The 15,414-nt window shown below is 33.9% G+C and overlaps 1 protein-coding gene across 3 annotated transcripts in view; it reads right to left on the reverse strand.

Moving 5' to 3' along the window:
- The window catches only part of Fstl5 (follistatin like 5), a 507,741-nt gene that overhangs the window by 56,698 nt on the left and 435,629 nt on the right, over positions 1-15,414 (reverse strand). For all 3 annotated transcript variants that reach the window (XM_035451280.1, XM_035451279.1, XM_035451277.1), the window contains one exon: positions 11,820-11,969. In XM_035451280.1, coding sequence (XP_035307171.1) covers positions 11,820-11,969 — 150 coding nt within the window. The remainder of the gene's footprint in view (positions 1-11,819; positions 11,970-15,414) is intronic.

A 15,414-nucleotide genomic window follows, 5' to 3' on the forward strand; every position in this document is an offset into this window, starting at 1 on the left:
TTTTTGTGACATTGTTGGTACAGTAAGAGTATTTTTCTTATTTATAATATTATAAACTATTTACAATATGTATAATATTGAGCATCTACTTTAAATACAAGTATCAGAAAGCAAATTGTTGCTAGGAAGTCATTTAGTTCTCCCTAATTTCTGCCTGTTTATATTATAAAACTAACAGCTGTAAGGTAATTGACTGTAGTTGTTAGTTATGTGTGCTTTCTAAGTTTATAATATGAAATAAATTATATTTAGCCAAACTTCATCCAATAATGACAGGGTAACTTCCCAAAGCTATTGAATATTAGCAAAATTCCACAAGATGTAACTCACATTAATATGCAGTTCTTGGGTGGTTAGTAAGAGCTAAATTACAATTGTGGTTGGGCATATAAAATTGATATTCCAATTTGCATTAGAAATTAAGGGAATCTCTATGAACATAAAAGATGTTCTGCCTAGGTCCTCCATATATTTGTACCTCAGATACATGAAGATTTGACAGAGACTGTTATACTTCAGAAGATGAACAGAAACTAAAACAGGCTCCAACATCTGTAGCTGTGTGTCTAGACGCAGTATAATCCACAGTGCTGAGCCAGGGAGACAAACACAGAATGTATCATGTTCATGAACAGTCATTCTACAACCCTTCATATAACCTAATAGCAAAACCTTTGGAAGGGATTATGCTTATTCTTTCTTATAAAATAGAAGTAATTATAATTACTTTCAGAAATTCATGTGACTATTAGGATAGGTAATGGATATCTGTACCTGGTGAATATTGAGCAACTACTGTAAGAACTGGGCTGCAGTAGAGCTCCCTCACTTGGTAGAATGCTACACGGCATGCTTTTCAAGAAAGCCCTGGTAGTGTGGAGATGGGGGCACACTAGTCAATGATGAGTTATTTTCATGAGTATGTTATTAAAGTTACAGTTTCTTACTAATCAAATGAAGATATTGGAAAAAATAAAGAAGCAGAGCCTCCATCTTTAAAGAATTTATAGAAGAGAGGGATTGATATGGACTTAAAATAACCTGACATGTTTATAGATGATTAGCTGCTTGGGAAGTTCCTGTATTCATGCTGTTACTGAAAACACGTCTCCTCTCAGCTCTCACCATCCATTTCCCAGAAGGAATAAGTTTCATGTGTTTAATTTTTACAAAACATCTGTAAGTATACTTTTAAAATGTAAATGATCAGAAAACTAGAATATATGCTTTTGAAAACTGGAAATGCAGAACTTGGTGAATGCATTTATTTATTTAACAAGAATAAATCTGTGAACCTGCGATGCATAACCTAATTTAAGAGTGTCTGAACATTTTGTAGGAATGACTTCCAGTATTCCTGTGAGAATAAGCCAGCTGCAAAATTCTACTTCATGCTAAAGTTAATTTCTGTTATTAAGTAAACTAATACTGTTTTATTTACCTAAAACTATTAAACTCTTCACATATTTTTTAAAGAGTATTATAAGTAAGAGCCTTTAAATTTAAACTCTCCTAATGGACTTATGTGGAGGTGGGTTCTATTCTTAGCTCTTATTATAGATCCTTATAGGAAATGGTTTTAAAGTGTAATAGAATTCTTCCATCATATGATACTAACAAGTATAAACAAATACACTGTAGTCATCTCCCCATGGTTTCTCTTCTTTTAACTCAAATAGGACTTCATGCAGTGGATACCACATGGAGTGTCCAAATATTTGACATTGTTACATGATGGCATTTCCAAATGTGTTGGGCCATGTTCATACATAATTGGGACTCATGAGTTCCACAGGGCTGAAGGGGCACAGAGTTGATCTGCCTAGCAGCACACACTGTATTTTGTGTTTATTTGTTTCTAAGTTCAACCTATCTCTTCTTACTTCATGAAAATATTTGTTAGCTGAGTGTTTATGACACATGCCTTTAATTCCAGCACTCAGGAGGCAGAGGCAGGCGGATCTCTGTGAGTTCGAGACCATCCTGGTCTACAAGAGCTAGTACCAGGACAGCCTCCAAAGCCACAGAAAAACCCTGTCTCAAAAAACTAGAAAAAAAAAACAAAGATATTTGTTAAAAGACAGTGATTTAGGATACATTCCTGAAATGTAGTATACTGGCATATGCTTATCTCTCTTCAAGTTCAGCTTGTGGAAAATTCACTTTGTACTTTCCATGGTTTATATTATCCTATAGGTATTGCTTTTCTAGAAAATTTGTTGTCAGACTCTTCCACCAGAGCCTCCAGAAATAAAGACATATCTTATGATTCTGGAGAGGAGCCCTCTTTTAAGAAAAATGAGGGAATGAATCAAAATTGACTTAGTGAATTATTTTGGCTATGATGTTGCAAATATTTTTTTCTTCTTGACAATAAACTAGATTTTATGCACCACTTCTTCTGTGCTTTGTCTGATCCTATAAAGACAATTCTTTTGCAACACAGTTTCTGAAATTCTTCTGAAATATTAACCTTTCCTGGAATAATTTTCAAATAGCATGCATGCTATTGTCCTATACCTGCAGGCTCTAGAATAATTTCTCATGTAAGTACTATAGTTTTGTGGTGAGATAAACACATCCCCTACTTGTTTTGTAAATGTCAATGAAAATATATTTAATATGCAAGAGTAAAACAAAGGATTTCATTTGATGCATTATAGCTTTAAAGAAGCATTGGCAGAATCATTCTTCCAGTATGTTTATATTACATATATAAACAGTTTTGAAAGCCAAATTTCATATGTGCTTTAAGGTTTGATTTAATTCTTATATGTATTTATGTCTTTGGTGACTTATAGACAATAATGTTCATATATAATGGTGATATAATGAATCATAGGTCTTTCTTGGGCAAGTTCAACAAATACAAGAAGCTAAGTGTAAGGTCCACTGCTCCTGGACAAGGTGCATCAGACTCTGAAATGCTTTGCTTTGTTAAGGGAGAAACCATGACAATAGCAGCAAGACACAGAGGAAGGGCTGAGATTTGACAAGAGGGAAGAGTGGAGCACAGCTTGTTTACCCGTCTGACAAGGAGAGTACCAGCTGGCTAATTAAGTGAACCTAATTTAAACTAACGATGTAGATTCTCAAGATAATGTGCTAATGGCTGGAGGAGACTGCTGATGATCCAAGAAGGCTCCAGAGGTGTCACACTAAGTAAGCTACCTCTGCAGCAAGGCAGAACAGAATCTTGCTTCATGGAAAGTGAAATGAGGTCAGTTGTTTACTAGTTAATCATCTATAAAGCAAAACATCATGTGTATGTAAGTCTAGAAAATAATTGTAACAATTTTATATTTAAAACAACACCAAGTTTAGAGATGTTGTTAAAGTATTTTCACTTTATCCTTTTAGATACAGATAAAAATGATATTGACGTGTCTACTGATGTTTCTTAATTGTTATCAACTTAATACCTAAACTGGAAATTTTATATCATGAGAAACGTATTCCTTTTCTACAACTATTGTGTATCAGTACATCTTAAAGTTGGAAAAATCCATAAAGTCAAATAATACAAAGAAAAAGACACATAAGTGGTGTCATAGATAAAATTAGTATAAAATTCTGGGGACTGTGATCATGGTGTGCACATTTACAATCCCAGCACTCCTGGAGAGTCTACAGGAGGAACACCAGTTCCTGCATAGCTTGAGCCACATATCTAGATCTTGTCTCAACACAATGAGGCCTGGATAGTTATCTCTGGAGCAGAGACACTTAGCTTGACCAAGGCCTTGTGTCAACCCCAGCCCCATATATGTTATTGTGTTATACCTGAATGAAAGCAGAGTCTTTGAAGGGCACATTTAATTAAGTGTGCTTTCCTTACTGCTGCTAATTCCAGGAACAATGCATTTGTCTCTGGACTATGCTGTTGCAGTTACAAACAGTATAATGAATTCTTTAGCATTTTCTGTAGTGTTTAAGAGACAGTTAATTTTTATTGTGGTTACTTTTTTTGTGCCCAAGGAAAGGAAAAAAAAGAAATACAAGTAAGAAGGATAAAGTCTGTGAATTTGGGGAAAAGCGGGTTTCAATTTAGAACTTAAGTGTGGTTACATCCTCAAAGGATATATTCTGTAATATTTACTTTCCGCTTCCCCATCCATAATAAAATTTGTTTAGATTTTAATGTGAAGTAATGCTGTCTTTAAATTTGAGATTATCACTTCATCAGCAAAGAAGTTAACAAAAATTTGTGAAATCAGTCTTTTTAGATTTTTATTTAGAAAAAAAACATGGGGGGACTTATCACCCCAAATTTATAGGTTTCAATTCTCCAGGATATACAGAGTTTGTTTTTAAGCATACACATTCGTTCTAATAGTCAAATCCACACATTGAAAAGGTAATTTAAGACAAGTATAAAGATAGATTATTTCATGCATCAGGTAATAGAATTAGGAGACTCATTATCTGAATATATGAATGAGCTAAAATTATATGTGGAGAGTGAACAGGGAGCTTAAATTAATTCAAAATAACCTAGCTTTGTTGTTTTCTAATAAGGAAATACCTGCAATCTAGTATCATGTTTTAAATTGAGATGGTGGTGATTTAATTTATTCTGGCAGTGCCTGCCTAGCAAACTCAAGGCCCTGAGATCCATCTCTGTTTCTAAAGGAAAAACAAGGTGGAGAGGCATAATTTCAAGGTTATTTAGAGAAAACAGGTCTTAATATATAGTAAGAAAGCATAAAATATTTATTACAAAAGGGGGTAGCATTTAAATCCCTATTATACAAACAAGGAGGTAAGAGTTGGTATTCCCCAATCCTGCTTAGCTGTTCGCTAGGTGTCTGTTGCTTAAAATTCCATCCTTGCTAGGCAGAGATAGACTATCACTTTTTAATGCATGAATAAAAACTCCATTTTATAATATGCCACATTTTATTTATGCACCAGTTCACTGAAGGGCATCAGTATTGAGTCTTTACCTCACTTTCAGTGCTGTGTGGATATATGTAGACATGCCAGTGTTGTGTCACATAGTTATACCATTTTAATTTTGACAAGGCTTGGCACTGCCTCCTGTGATAGCTCTTCTGTACATCCCTTTTTATCTTGTGTAAAAGTTCAAGTTTAGGTGCATTGTTGTGTACATGTTCTGCTTGGTTTATGTGGGCATCACTGTAGATTTCATTTTTCTTAAAACTTCATAATAAGGAACATCCTTTGCTATGCTTATGGCCGCTTACATATATTCAATAAGGAAATATGTATTCAAATCCTTGGACTCAATCAAGTCTTTTTGCCTATTTTTCTGTTTAGAATTTTTCTGTAGGTTCTAGATATCAATCCCTATTAGAAATATGAATGATATATTTACTTTATATCATATGCTTGAAATTTTTTAATATCTTTATGCTGTCCATTTTATCTATCATTTTTAATTACCTAAGGTTTTGATTTCTTTTTCTTTTTCTTTTTTCTTTTTTTTTTTTTGGTTTTTGAGACAGGGTTTCTCTGTGGCTTTGGAGGCTGTCCTGGAACTAGATCTTGTAGACCAGGCTGGTCTTGAACTCACAGAGATCCACCTACCTCTGCCTCCCGAGTGCTGGGATTAAAAACATGCGCCACCAATGCCCAGCTTGGCTTTGATTTCTTATTCAAGTTGTCATCAGCAAATCTAGTGTGCTGTAGCTTCATGCTTTGTTTCTTCTAGAAGTTTATACTCCATATTTATGTTTGTATTCCATTTTAGGTAGTACAGTATGTGGTGTTAGATAAGGATACAACTTCATATGAATAACCACTTAATTAAAAGCTTAAAATATTTTCACTCTAACATTGTGATACAATATTTCAAAACATAATTTGTTCATATATTTAGGAATTCTTGAATTCATATTCTAATTCATTCATCTATATGTCTCTTTCTGAGTGTTACTTTGACTATTGTTGATTTGTATAATGTTTATAAATAAGAAAATAGAGGTCCTCCAATTTCATTCTTCTTTATTGAAATTTGATTTGGTTCCTTGGGGTGCCATACAAATGTTAGGATGGTCTTGTCTACGTTTCTTAGCTCCTTCTGTTCAGATTTTGTTTTGAATCCATAGATCATGGTAGTTGCGATTAACACCTAATCAATATGAAGTCTTCCAAACCATGGGCATTAGATATATTTCCATTTACTTCTTTAATTAATTTTGGCAATATGTTATAGCGTTCCTTGTATCTATTTTTAACTCACTTGTTTGTTTTTAGTATTTTATCATTTGGCTCTATGCCAATTAAATTGTTTTAAAATTTCAGATTATTCACTATTGGACAATTTTAGTAATTTGAGACTTTCGCCCTTTTCTTTATCCATTCAAATAAGGGTCGTGCAGTGCTACTTATGTTTTAGATGGCTGAATTTTAGTTTCAACATTTGACTTTTCTTGGTATTAGTAGAATTTTATTTACTTGTACTCTGTTTCTTATCATTACCTATTTTGACCTCTTTGTGATTAAGAGTCACTGATTAAATATTATAAATTACTTTATTCTCTTAACTGATACAAAAACATGAAGCATATTTAGAAAAGAATGTTAACCAATTGGCTTTAAAGTGATTGGCTTTTCAATAAATAATTTATATTGCTTTCAAATCATATAGGAACTTCAAAATCAACTTTGAAAAGGTATAGTCACAAGCTCTTTTTATTACCCATGAATTTATCTATATTGAAATGCTTATTTACTCTGTCTAGTGAGAGTGACTTCATTTCACTAGGATTCTTGGTAGAATTTTTGAAGATGAACACCAGCAGAAATGAGCACTACTGGCTTTTGCTTATCTAGGAAGTCCTTAAATTTTTCTCTCATCTTTACAAGAAAGTTTTTCTGGGTTTAAGATTATTCTTCATGAATTGATCTGTCCCTTCTTCCATTCTTCCTTCCCTGTTTCTACTCTCCATTCTATCTTCTTAAACATTTATTATTTAAACTTTTAGTGGGTGCTTTTGTGTGTGTTTGTGTGAGCATGCACATGTGTCCAGAGTACTCTGTTACATGCATGAAGAGGTGAGAGAACTCTGAGTGTCTTTCCCTAACACTCCCAGTCTACTCTCTTTAGACAGGTTGTGTAACTAAATATGAATCTTGCCATATAGCTAGGCTGTCTGGAAAGGGAGCTGGTGAAATATACTTCTCTCCACATCTCTCCCATCACTGGCCATGTTCAGCTTTTTCATTTCTATGTAGATGCTAGATATTCAAATTCCAGTCTTCATACTTGCACATCAAGTGAGTCTGATTTTGCTTGCCTTTAATATTTTTCATTCTTCCAATTCATTTGACACATTCAAATGATATATCTGTTAACTGATTGTTAAGGAGCCTTTGTCTGCATTTCTCTTACTGTTTCTAAGAACTGTTCAAAATTGAGTAAGCCATCATGGTGTTAGCCACGGTGAACCCATCCTTGGAGATGAATGAACTCCTGGGTATTTGTCTTGGTGGATTTTATTGACTATAAAAATTTTGACACATTATTTTTTAAATGTTCTAAAATTTCTTTTCTGTCTCTTTTGCTTTTGGAATTTTCACAGTCAATATATCTATCAGAATCGTGGTTTCTCTTGAATACTTGAAGTTATATTTATGTGTAGTTTATCTATTTTTTTCTCATCATCACCCTCATCCATTTTCACTTCTTTAAGTTCAAGGAACAGTATTTCCAAAAATGTTATACTTCCCAATGCCTAACAATAGTTGCAGAAATTTTAAAACTTTGATTTGATGTGTGTTTGTGTTTGGACTTAGGAGGACTAATTTGTTGAGTACACACTGTCCTTCCACCAGTGGGTTCTGGTGATCAAACTTAGGCTTGGCAGCAAGGACCTTAATAGGGCATAGTTAAATTTTATTACAGTTCAGCCTTAATCAGAAAGAATATTCTGTTGACAGTTAAATTTTAATATGCCTTCGGTACACCCATTTCTTTTGCTCATTAACACATGAAATTTAAAGTTCAAATAATTATTCTCTTTTCTAATATACACAATTTGAGTTCCAATTTCAATTTCAGTTCACCTTTGTGGCAAAATATATATTCCTGCATAGCAGACAAAGAAACCAAACTTGGCCATGGTTTTACATGTTTTTCCAGTGGATCCGAATAATACCCAAAGATTTGTTTCCTCCTGGTCAGTTTTTCAGGAATTTGGCTTCACTTTCCTCTCATCTGCAGGTCCTCAGGTCTATTGACTTCCTCCACAAAGTGATTCACCAGCTTCTCCCAGCTGGCTTTGTCTTGATGTTGGATATTGTGCCTGAACTAAACTATTATTAATTCAGAACTGCTTTTGTTTCTTTTTTAATTTGCTTAAAGCTATGCTGCCTTATTTAAAATTTATTTAGCATTGTTTTAGTGTTTATTTCAATCCGAATAAATTTTAGGTTATAATGAAGCATTTTTAATTTCAATGTTGATTATAATGCAAAAAATTTTTGACAGATAAAAGTAGTTATTACCAGTTTTAAAATCTCACATTAATGTAAAGTTATGAGAAATAATCCTCCAAAGAAATGTCTTTCTAATCTTACTAGCATATTCATCATTGTGTGAGTTAGAATATTTTTTCTGGAAAATAACCACTAATATAAACACATGCTGTTTTAAAATTTTGAACAGTATGCTTCCAAAATTTGCCTATTAAAATTAGACAGATGCATACAACGTTAGAAACAATGTTGCTTTTCATATCTAACCTTGCATACTGCATGCATATTTATGTATTCACACTTATGTACAAATACTTTTGTATATAACATGCTTATTTATGTTCATTTATATACAATTTTATACATATATGTATGTATTTAGATATACCATGTACACCAAAATAAACCACACAAATGTGTAGCTAGTAGCATTGTTTATACCAGTCAAATTTGAAATGCTTTAATTATGCATTAATTTTAAATAGTTGGAGCATTGTATAATATGTACAAATACTACTAATTTTAATTATTTATGAAAATTATGCCAGGCAGTGGTGGCACACGCCTTTAATCCCAGAACTCGGGAGGCAGAGGCAGGTGGATCTCTGTGAGTTCGAGACCAGCTTGGTCTACAAGAGCTAGTTCCAAGGCAGCCTCCAAAGCCACAGGGAAACCTTGTCTCGAAAAAAAAAAAAAAAAAAAAAAAAAGAAGAAGAAGAAAAGAAAGTTACTGTCACAGAATCAATAACATTAAACTACTCAATTTTGAAATTGTACTTATTGTTATAGAGAAATTAGAAGATCAGGTGTTAGTGGTTCTGGCTGCATTATTTTAGTTATTTGATCAAACCTCCTGTGTGTGTGTGTGTGTGTGTGTGTGTGTGTGTGTGTGTGTGTGTGTTTGACAGAGAGAGAGAGACAGACAGAGAGAGAGAGAGAGATTGAAATCGTCTTACTTAACTTATAATGTTCTATTGTTCATTTGCTAACACTGAGGACATGTACACTACAATTCATCTCTGGAAATATTTTACATATCATAGCCCTTTACTTGAAGCTTAACATCATTCTACACAATTTCTGTATGGAAAAAGTTACCAAGTTATCAATAAGAAACATGCATGTCCACTGACAATTTCTCTGCTAGTCTGTGCCTCCCGAAGACTACAAAATATTTGATCACAGATTTTGAGGTTATACTTGATTTTAAATCGGTAAATTTATGAATAAGACCTCCATAATTAATGAATAATTAATCCTAGTAATTTTTTATGGCAAAACAATAATACAAACCAAATCTACATGAAAACAAAAGTCTGCTATAGTAATAATTACCAGACCTAGTAGCCAGAATCAAGTAATGCACACTATCCTTGCATATAATGTCCAAAATCTGGTAATAAAAATGGTGGCAAAATATATGCAATTATGTATTTGGGTAGGATTGTTATGTAGGGTAATAATGATATTATTGTTTTAACAAAATATTCATGAAGAGAATCCATTTGGACTTATACATAATCCGCTAATCTAAGTGTTAAACTTGAGGCTGAAAATCCTCCACATAGTTGGTTCAGAATATACTTTCTGTGTTTTGGAATTGCATGAGTTCTTATAATTTCCCTACATTTTATAGTTATAACAAGGACTTAGAAAATAATATAATGTATTTGATCATTGCATAGCATTTGGCCATTTTATTATCCATTACTTCTATTAATTTTTAATTTGACATCATTGTCTGAAGGCAAAGTTATATGAATAATAAGTGATGTTGGCATTTCTCCCTTTTGAATATATAGTAGGGAATACATATTCAGTAAGTGTCGGTCTCTACTTAAAATTGAATTTAAAGACCAACTTGATTATTCTCAGATCATGCATTCTGATTTTTAAATTCTGGCAACAGGAGTCCTCATCATTTCAGACCAAATGCCTCTAATTTACACTGGCCTATCTCAGAGTAAATCAAAATAACACTACTCTTGTCAAAATTCAACAGCCTCCAAATCATATGCAAATGAAGTGTAACATACAAGTAATTTGTTCTCACAATAGATAAGGGACCATTAAATTGGATAGCCATGATAAATATGTCAGCCTGGAAGCCTCAGAATGTTCTAGTAGAATACCTGTTCATAATTCTATTCAAGATTTCACTATCCATTCTCACATTAGAATCTGAACCAGTAGACTCAAATCAGCTGAGAAGTTTGATTCTGGCAAGCACCAGAGCCTTGTATTAGAGCCAACTCCATTCCTTTATTTAAAGTCAACATAGCAGCAATCAATCCATGAATGTAACACAAATAGAGGAAAGACTGGATAGATGACTGGATGGATGGAGGACTGGATGGATGGGTGGGTGGGTGGATGGATTCATGTGAAGGTGGTAATAACACAGCTACATTTTTTGTCTTTGTACTTGTTAGCAATTTTTGTTCTTTTAGATAGGAATCAAGATGTGTGGGTTAATTTCATTGCAATATTGGTTATAAACTTATCTTTATGTGTAGGGGGTAGTTTGGTCTCATTGTCTCTAATGTATTTTAATAGTAGAACGGTAGTAGAACGGAATATGAAGTATGTTCTTCATATTCCAAGGTCTGCTGTAATTGCTTTAATTGAATGGATTTATTAATTCAATGTAACATTAAAATGCAAATAGTGATTATTCCCATTTAAAAGTAATACATATCTCATAATGTTAGCTTAAGCTTCATTTTTTCTGTACTGAGGCCAAAGATCTTAACTGTCCAGGTCCAAATTTTGGACACAGATATCGAAGATACAGTACCCTTTGTGTGTTATTTTATGTTTGTATTTAAGCAAATTGCCTCTTGGTAGGAGTAAGAGCTCAAACATGGTGGTTCATAATGGAAACATGAACTAAGCAGGTTGTGAATCCATCATCATGGCAGAGTCTATTAAAGGTGAGTTGCTGTTTCATTGACCTATAGACATGTTTAATTAATTATAATGATCTAATATATTTTAGTAACTTGTGAATTTTACTATTTTCTCAGCTTTTTGTTAAGATAATAACTCAAGATACATTAATTGGCTACCAAAATGATTTTCCTGTGTGGGATAGAATAAGGAAATAAAAAGGCAATTAGTCATGTTAATATTACATGAGTCCAACATTCAAATATTATAAAAGGAAAGATCTTTGAAATTTTTTCCCTTGATTCATTAGATGCAAAGATAAGAGTTTGAAGAAAACTCTTAGAAGACATAAATGTTTTTAGTCATCCGAGTAATGAAAGACATTTGTAATAATCAAATGTCATTAAAGAAGTTAGGTGGTGGAGACTCTAAGATTAATGCAAATACTTCCTTTAAGTTTCATTTTCAAAAGTAGCCGTTAATCATACCTGAACAACTTTTTGGGACTGCACATCAACAATCAAGATTCTATCCAAAGTTGGCTGAGCAACATAAATGAATTTGTCTTTGACATTAACAGCAGAAGCCCACACACATCTCTGTACTTCGTCCTCTTCATCTTTGGGACAGACTTCATCCTTTATTTTAAGAAATAGAAAAACAAATTTACATTCTATATTAAAACATGGTAATGTCAGTACCCTTAGTAAAATTAATGTTTAGTGATTTAGTACATTAAATGTTAAATGTTCAAATGAAAAGGTTGAGGCAATGGAAGGCAGAGCAAATTTAAGTTCATTGCACATGTATAGGAAACAATATAAAAAAGAATCCAGGTACCCAAATTAAGAAAAGTAACAGAAGAGATACCACTATGATGATTTCCTATGATTATGAGGAAGATTTTTAGTTTGGATAAGAAAGAGAAAATATCCAGAGACATGTAGAAGAGACCATAGCATAGAGAAAAAGAATGAGTTTGGACATGGACAGGCTTAGGGAGTGAGAATTGTAGAGGAAAACAAGAAAGAAAATAGTGAGAATAGCCAAGGCATGGGGAAAACCTTGTCATTACACAGAGAATAAATGAAGGCTATCTGGGTTGAGGGAAGTCTGTGAATTCCAATAATCTGTATGTGTGATTAAGGGCTGAAGGAGCCTTGAGGCTAGCATGGACTTTGATATGCTTAAAGGTGCCACAGCTATATGCCAATTTGAGCAATATGCCCTTCTGCCAGAGGCAAGGAGAATGACTTCCTTTAGTAGATAGGAAATCATTACACAATTCCTGAGGAATTCTGGTTTTTACCTACCTGCCAGAAATCCTTCTATAGTCCAGCCTGAGCCAAGATTCCACTCAGTTTTGGACAAAGACAATAGGCTGCCTTTTTGTGAGGGTACTCTTTGGACCTCATACTCAGTTACTGATTTTACTGATGAAATTCATACCTTTTTTATTTTTACCACTTGCTTAGTAACTCCACAGTTTAACAAAAACATAGTCAAACTAATTTTCTCCCAAGATCTCCCAGTGTCAAGTGTCTTTAAGAGACCAAACATCAGGCTGAAATGTATTCAGTTTCTCTATCTCTCCCGCTGGATTTTTCTCTCAAACAATTCATCCCAATACAGGTTCGCCTCCATCCACTCCTCCTAGCTCCATTACACCTTCTATCCCCCCAGATCCAGTCCCCTTCCTTGTCTTCACCAGAAAAGAGTAGGCCTTTAAGAGATGAAAGGCAAACAGGACAAAAACAGATACAGTAAGACAAGGCAAGAGCCCCTCATATGGAGGTTGGACAAGGTAATACATGAGGAGGAAAAGAATCACAAGTGCAGGCAAGAGTCAGTGATACAAACACCCCCAATGTCAGGAGCCCCACAAAAAGCATGAAGCCAACAGAACAAAATTCAGCAACTGCCTCATTACACTACAGTTCCGAGTGCACTCATGCACATGCTGATGGCTTACCATTGCAAAGATTTACATGGGCTTTTTATTTAAGTCTGACAACTGCTAACTAATGTCAACTTTCTTTTTTTGTACATTCTTGCACACAGTATTTGTACACTATCAAATCCCAAACAATTTTAGTGTATCTGCTTTCTTCTCTAATGGATACAAAATAGTGTTCCTTGGATGTTCCATTTAATGTCTTTGTTTAAAAGGATTTAGCAAAACCAATGATATTATCAACATAATAGTGATATCAGACATGTGTGGTTACATTTAATATTCAATAATAATAATAGAGTATAGCTCAGGTAGCATAGCCAATGCACATTCTTAAAATGTGCCATGTCATGGAAATACCAGATCGCTTTGTAATGAGGTAGTTGTGGTCTAATGTTTACATTTTGTGACATCAGGTGTAACTCAAGCAGGACATAGAGCATCTACCAGCTCAAATCAGTTTGGTTTGTAAGGATCAGGAACACCCCACTTCCCTGGTCTTCAAGGCATTCCATTGTTCACAAAACAACTTGTAAATAATCTATAGTTCAAGTCATCATTTTGAATGATATAGATAGCTCTGGGTTAGGAACTGAATGTTGTTTCATAACTTGAAGCACAGTGGTTGTTTAGTAGTGGGGCCATGAAGACTGTCATGGCAGGTTAAAGAGGTTACAGAAACCTGGAGGCAGAACCTGTTTAAAACAGAGTGTAGGATTGAAATTTCATTCTTCTGTTCCCATGAAACACCTGGGTAACTTTTCTTTAGAACTGTACTGAATGTCACTGACAAGATCCTATTTTATTAAGGTATAAACACTGGATAAAATATTTATGGAAGGGCAATGTGGTGGGAGGGAAGTTGGACCTCATGTTAATGTCTGAGGAAAGGCCCCGAATATAAGGAAATTATTTACAAATGTGTTGTTCTTGTGTAAAATCTCCCCACTGAATCTGCCGAAGTAATACAATGTGAATGACCTGACACATACCTGTCAGCCAAACAACTGCCAGACCAGGAGCAATTTCCACAGCGCTGTTGCTTCAGAATGATTCAACAGTAAACTAAATTGCTCAACTTGGGGATGATTTTCTATTTTTTATACCATTCCCAAAAGGCACCATTGGTCAAACTTGTAATCATTTTTAAAAAGCCATTAGAGGCTTCCTCAAAGACACCGTGAATTTCCTTTACTTTGCTTATGTCATTATTTCTGATTGAAGCCCAGTAGGTTCCATTTAATGATAGCATTATTCCTTTTCAGATTAAACATATTAATACTTATATTTGTGGGTGGCAATTATAGAGAAATGTTATTTACATGTATTAAGGATTTAATGGGAAAAGACAAAAACACCAGCAATAAAAATTAATATATGCTAAAATGACAAGAGTCAGGAAGAAAAATACAATTGTAGTTCAAAATTAGAACTTATTCTGGTTGGGTCATTTTCATATTAAGTCCTATATTTCATGTGTATCTGTTATGTTACCCCAAACATTAAAGGTCTATGAGGTTTATGCTGGCTATGATAGAAATTTTAATTTTGTACTTTAATAGCATTGTTGATACCTACTTTGCAGGAGCCTATGAAGTCAAAGAGAAAATTACAGACAAGTTAAAATTGTTTAATTGTTTTAACTTGGGAATTCATCGTTGTAATTTTTATACTGATTACACATTGCAATAATTTGGCTTCAAATGTCTTGTTTACCATCTTAGCTCTTATTCTTTCTATTCCTACCTTCAGCAAACCTTGGATTACTTCCCTTGGGAAAGAAATTTTATTTTTTCATTTGCATTAAATACTTACATATTTCTGTCATCCAACAAATATCTGCTAATACTTTGTCTTCCTTTCTACTGCTTACTTTCCTCCATTCCTTTTCATTTGCTTTTGAAACAAGATCTTGTATATCCCAAGCTGACTTCCAACACTGTATGTAGCAAAAGATAGCTTTGAACTCCTATTCTTCCTGCTTCTATTCCCTGTCAGTATAACTATGAGTCACTATGCTTGATATGTGGGGCTCAAGATTCAACTTCAGGGGTCATGGTTACAAGTCAAGCACTTTACCAATAGAAGTACATGTCCAGGTCCCTAGAGTCTTTCCCCTCTCTCTGATC

This window comes from Cricetulus griseus (assembly GCF_003668045.3).
Source record: "Cricetulus griseus strain 17A/GY chromosome 1 unlocalized genomic scaffold, alternate assembly CriGri-PICRH-1.0 chr1_0, whole genome shotgun sequence".
Classification (NCBI taxonomy): domain Eukaryota; kingdom Metazoa; phylum Chordata; class Mammalia; order Rodentia; family Cricetidae; genus Cricetulus; species Cricetulus griseus.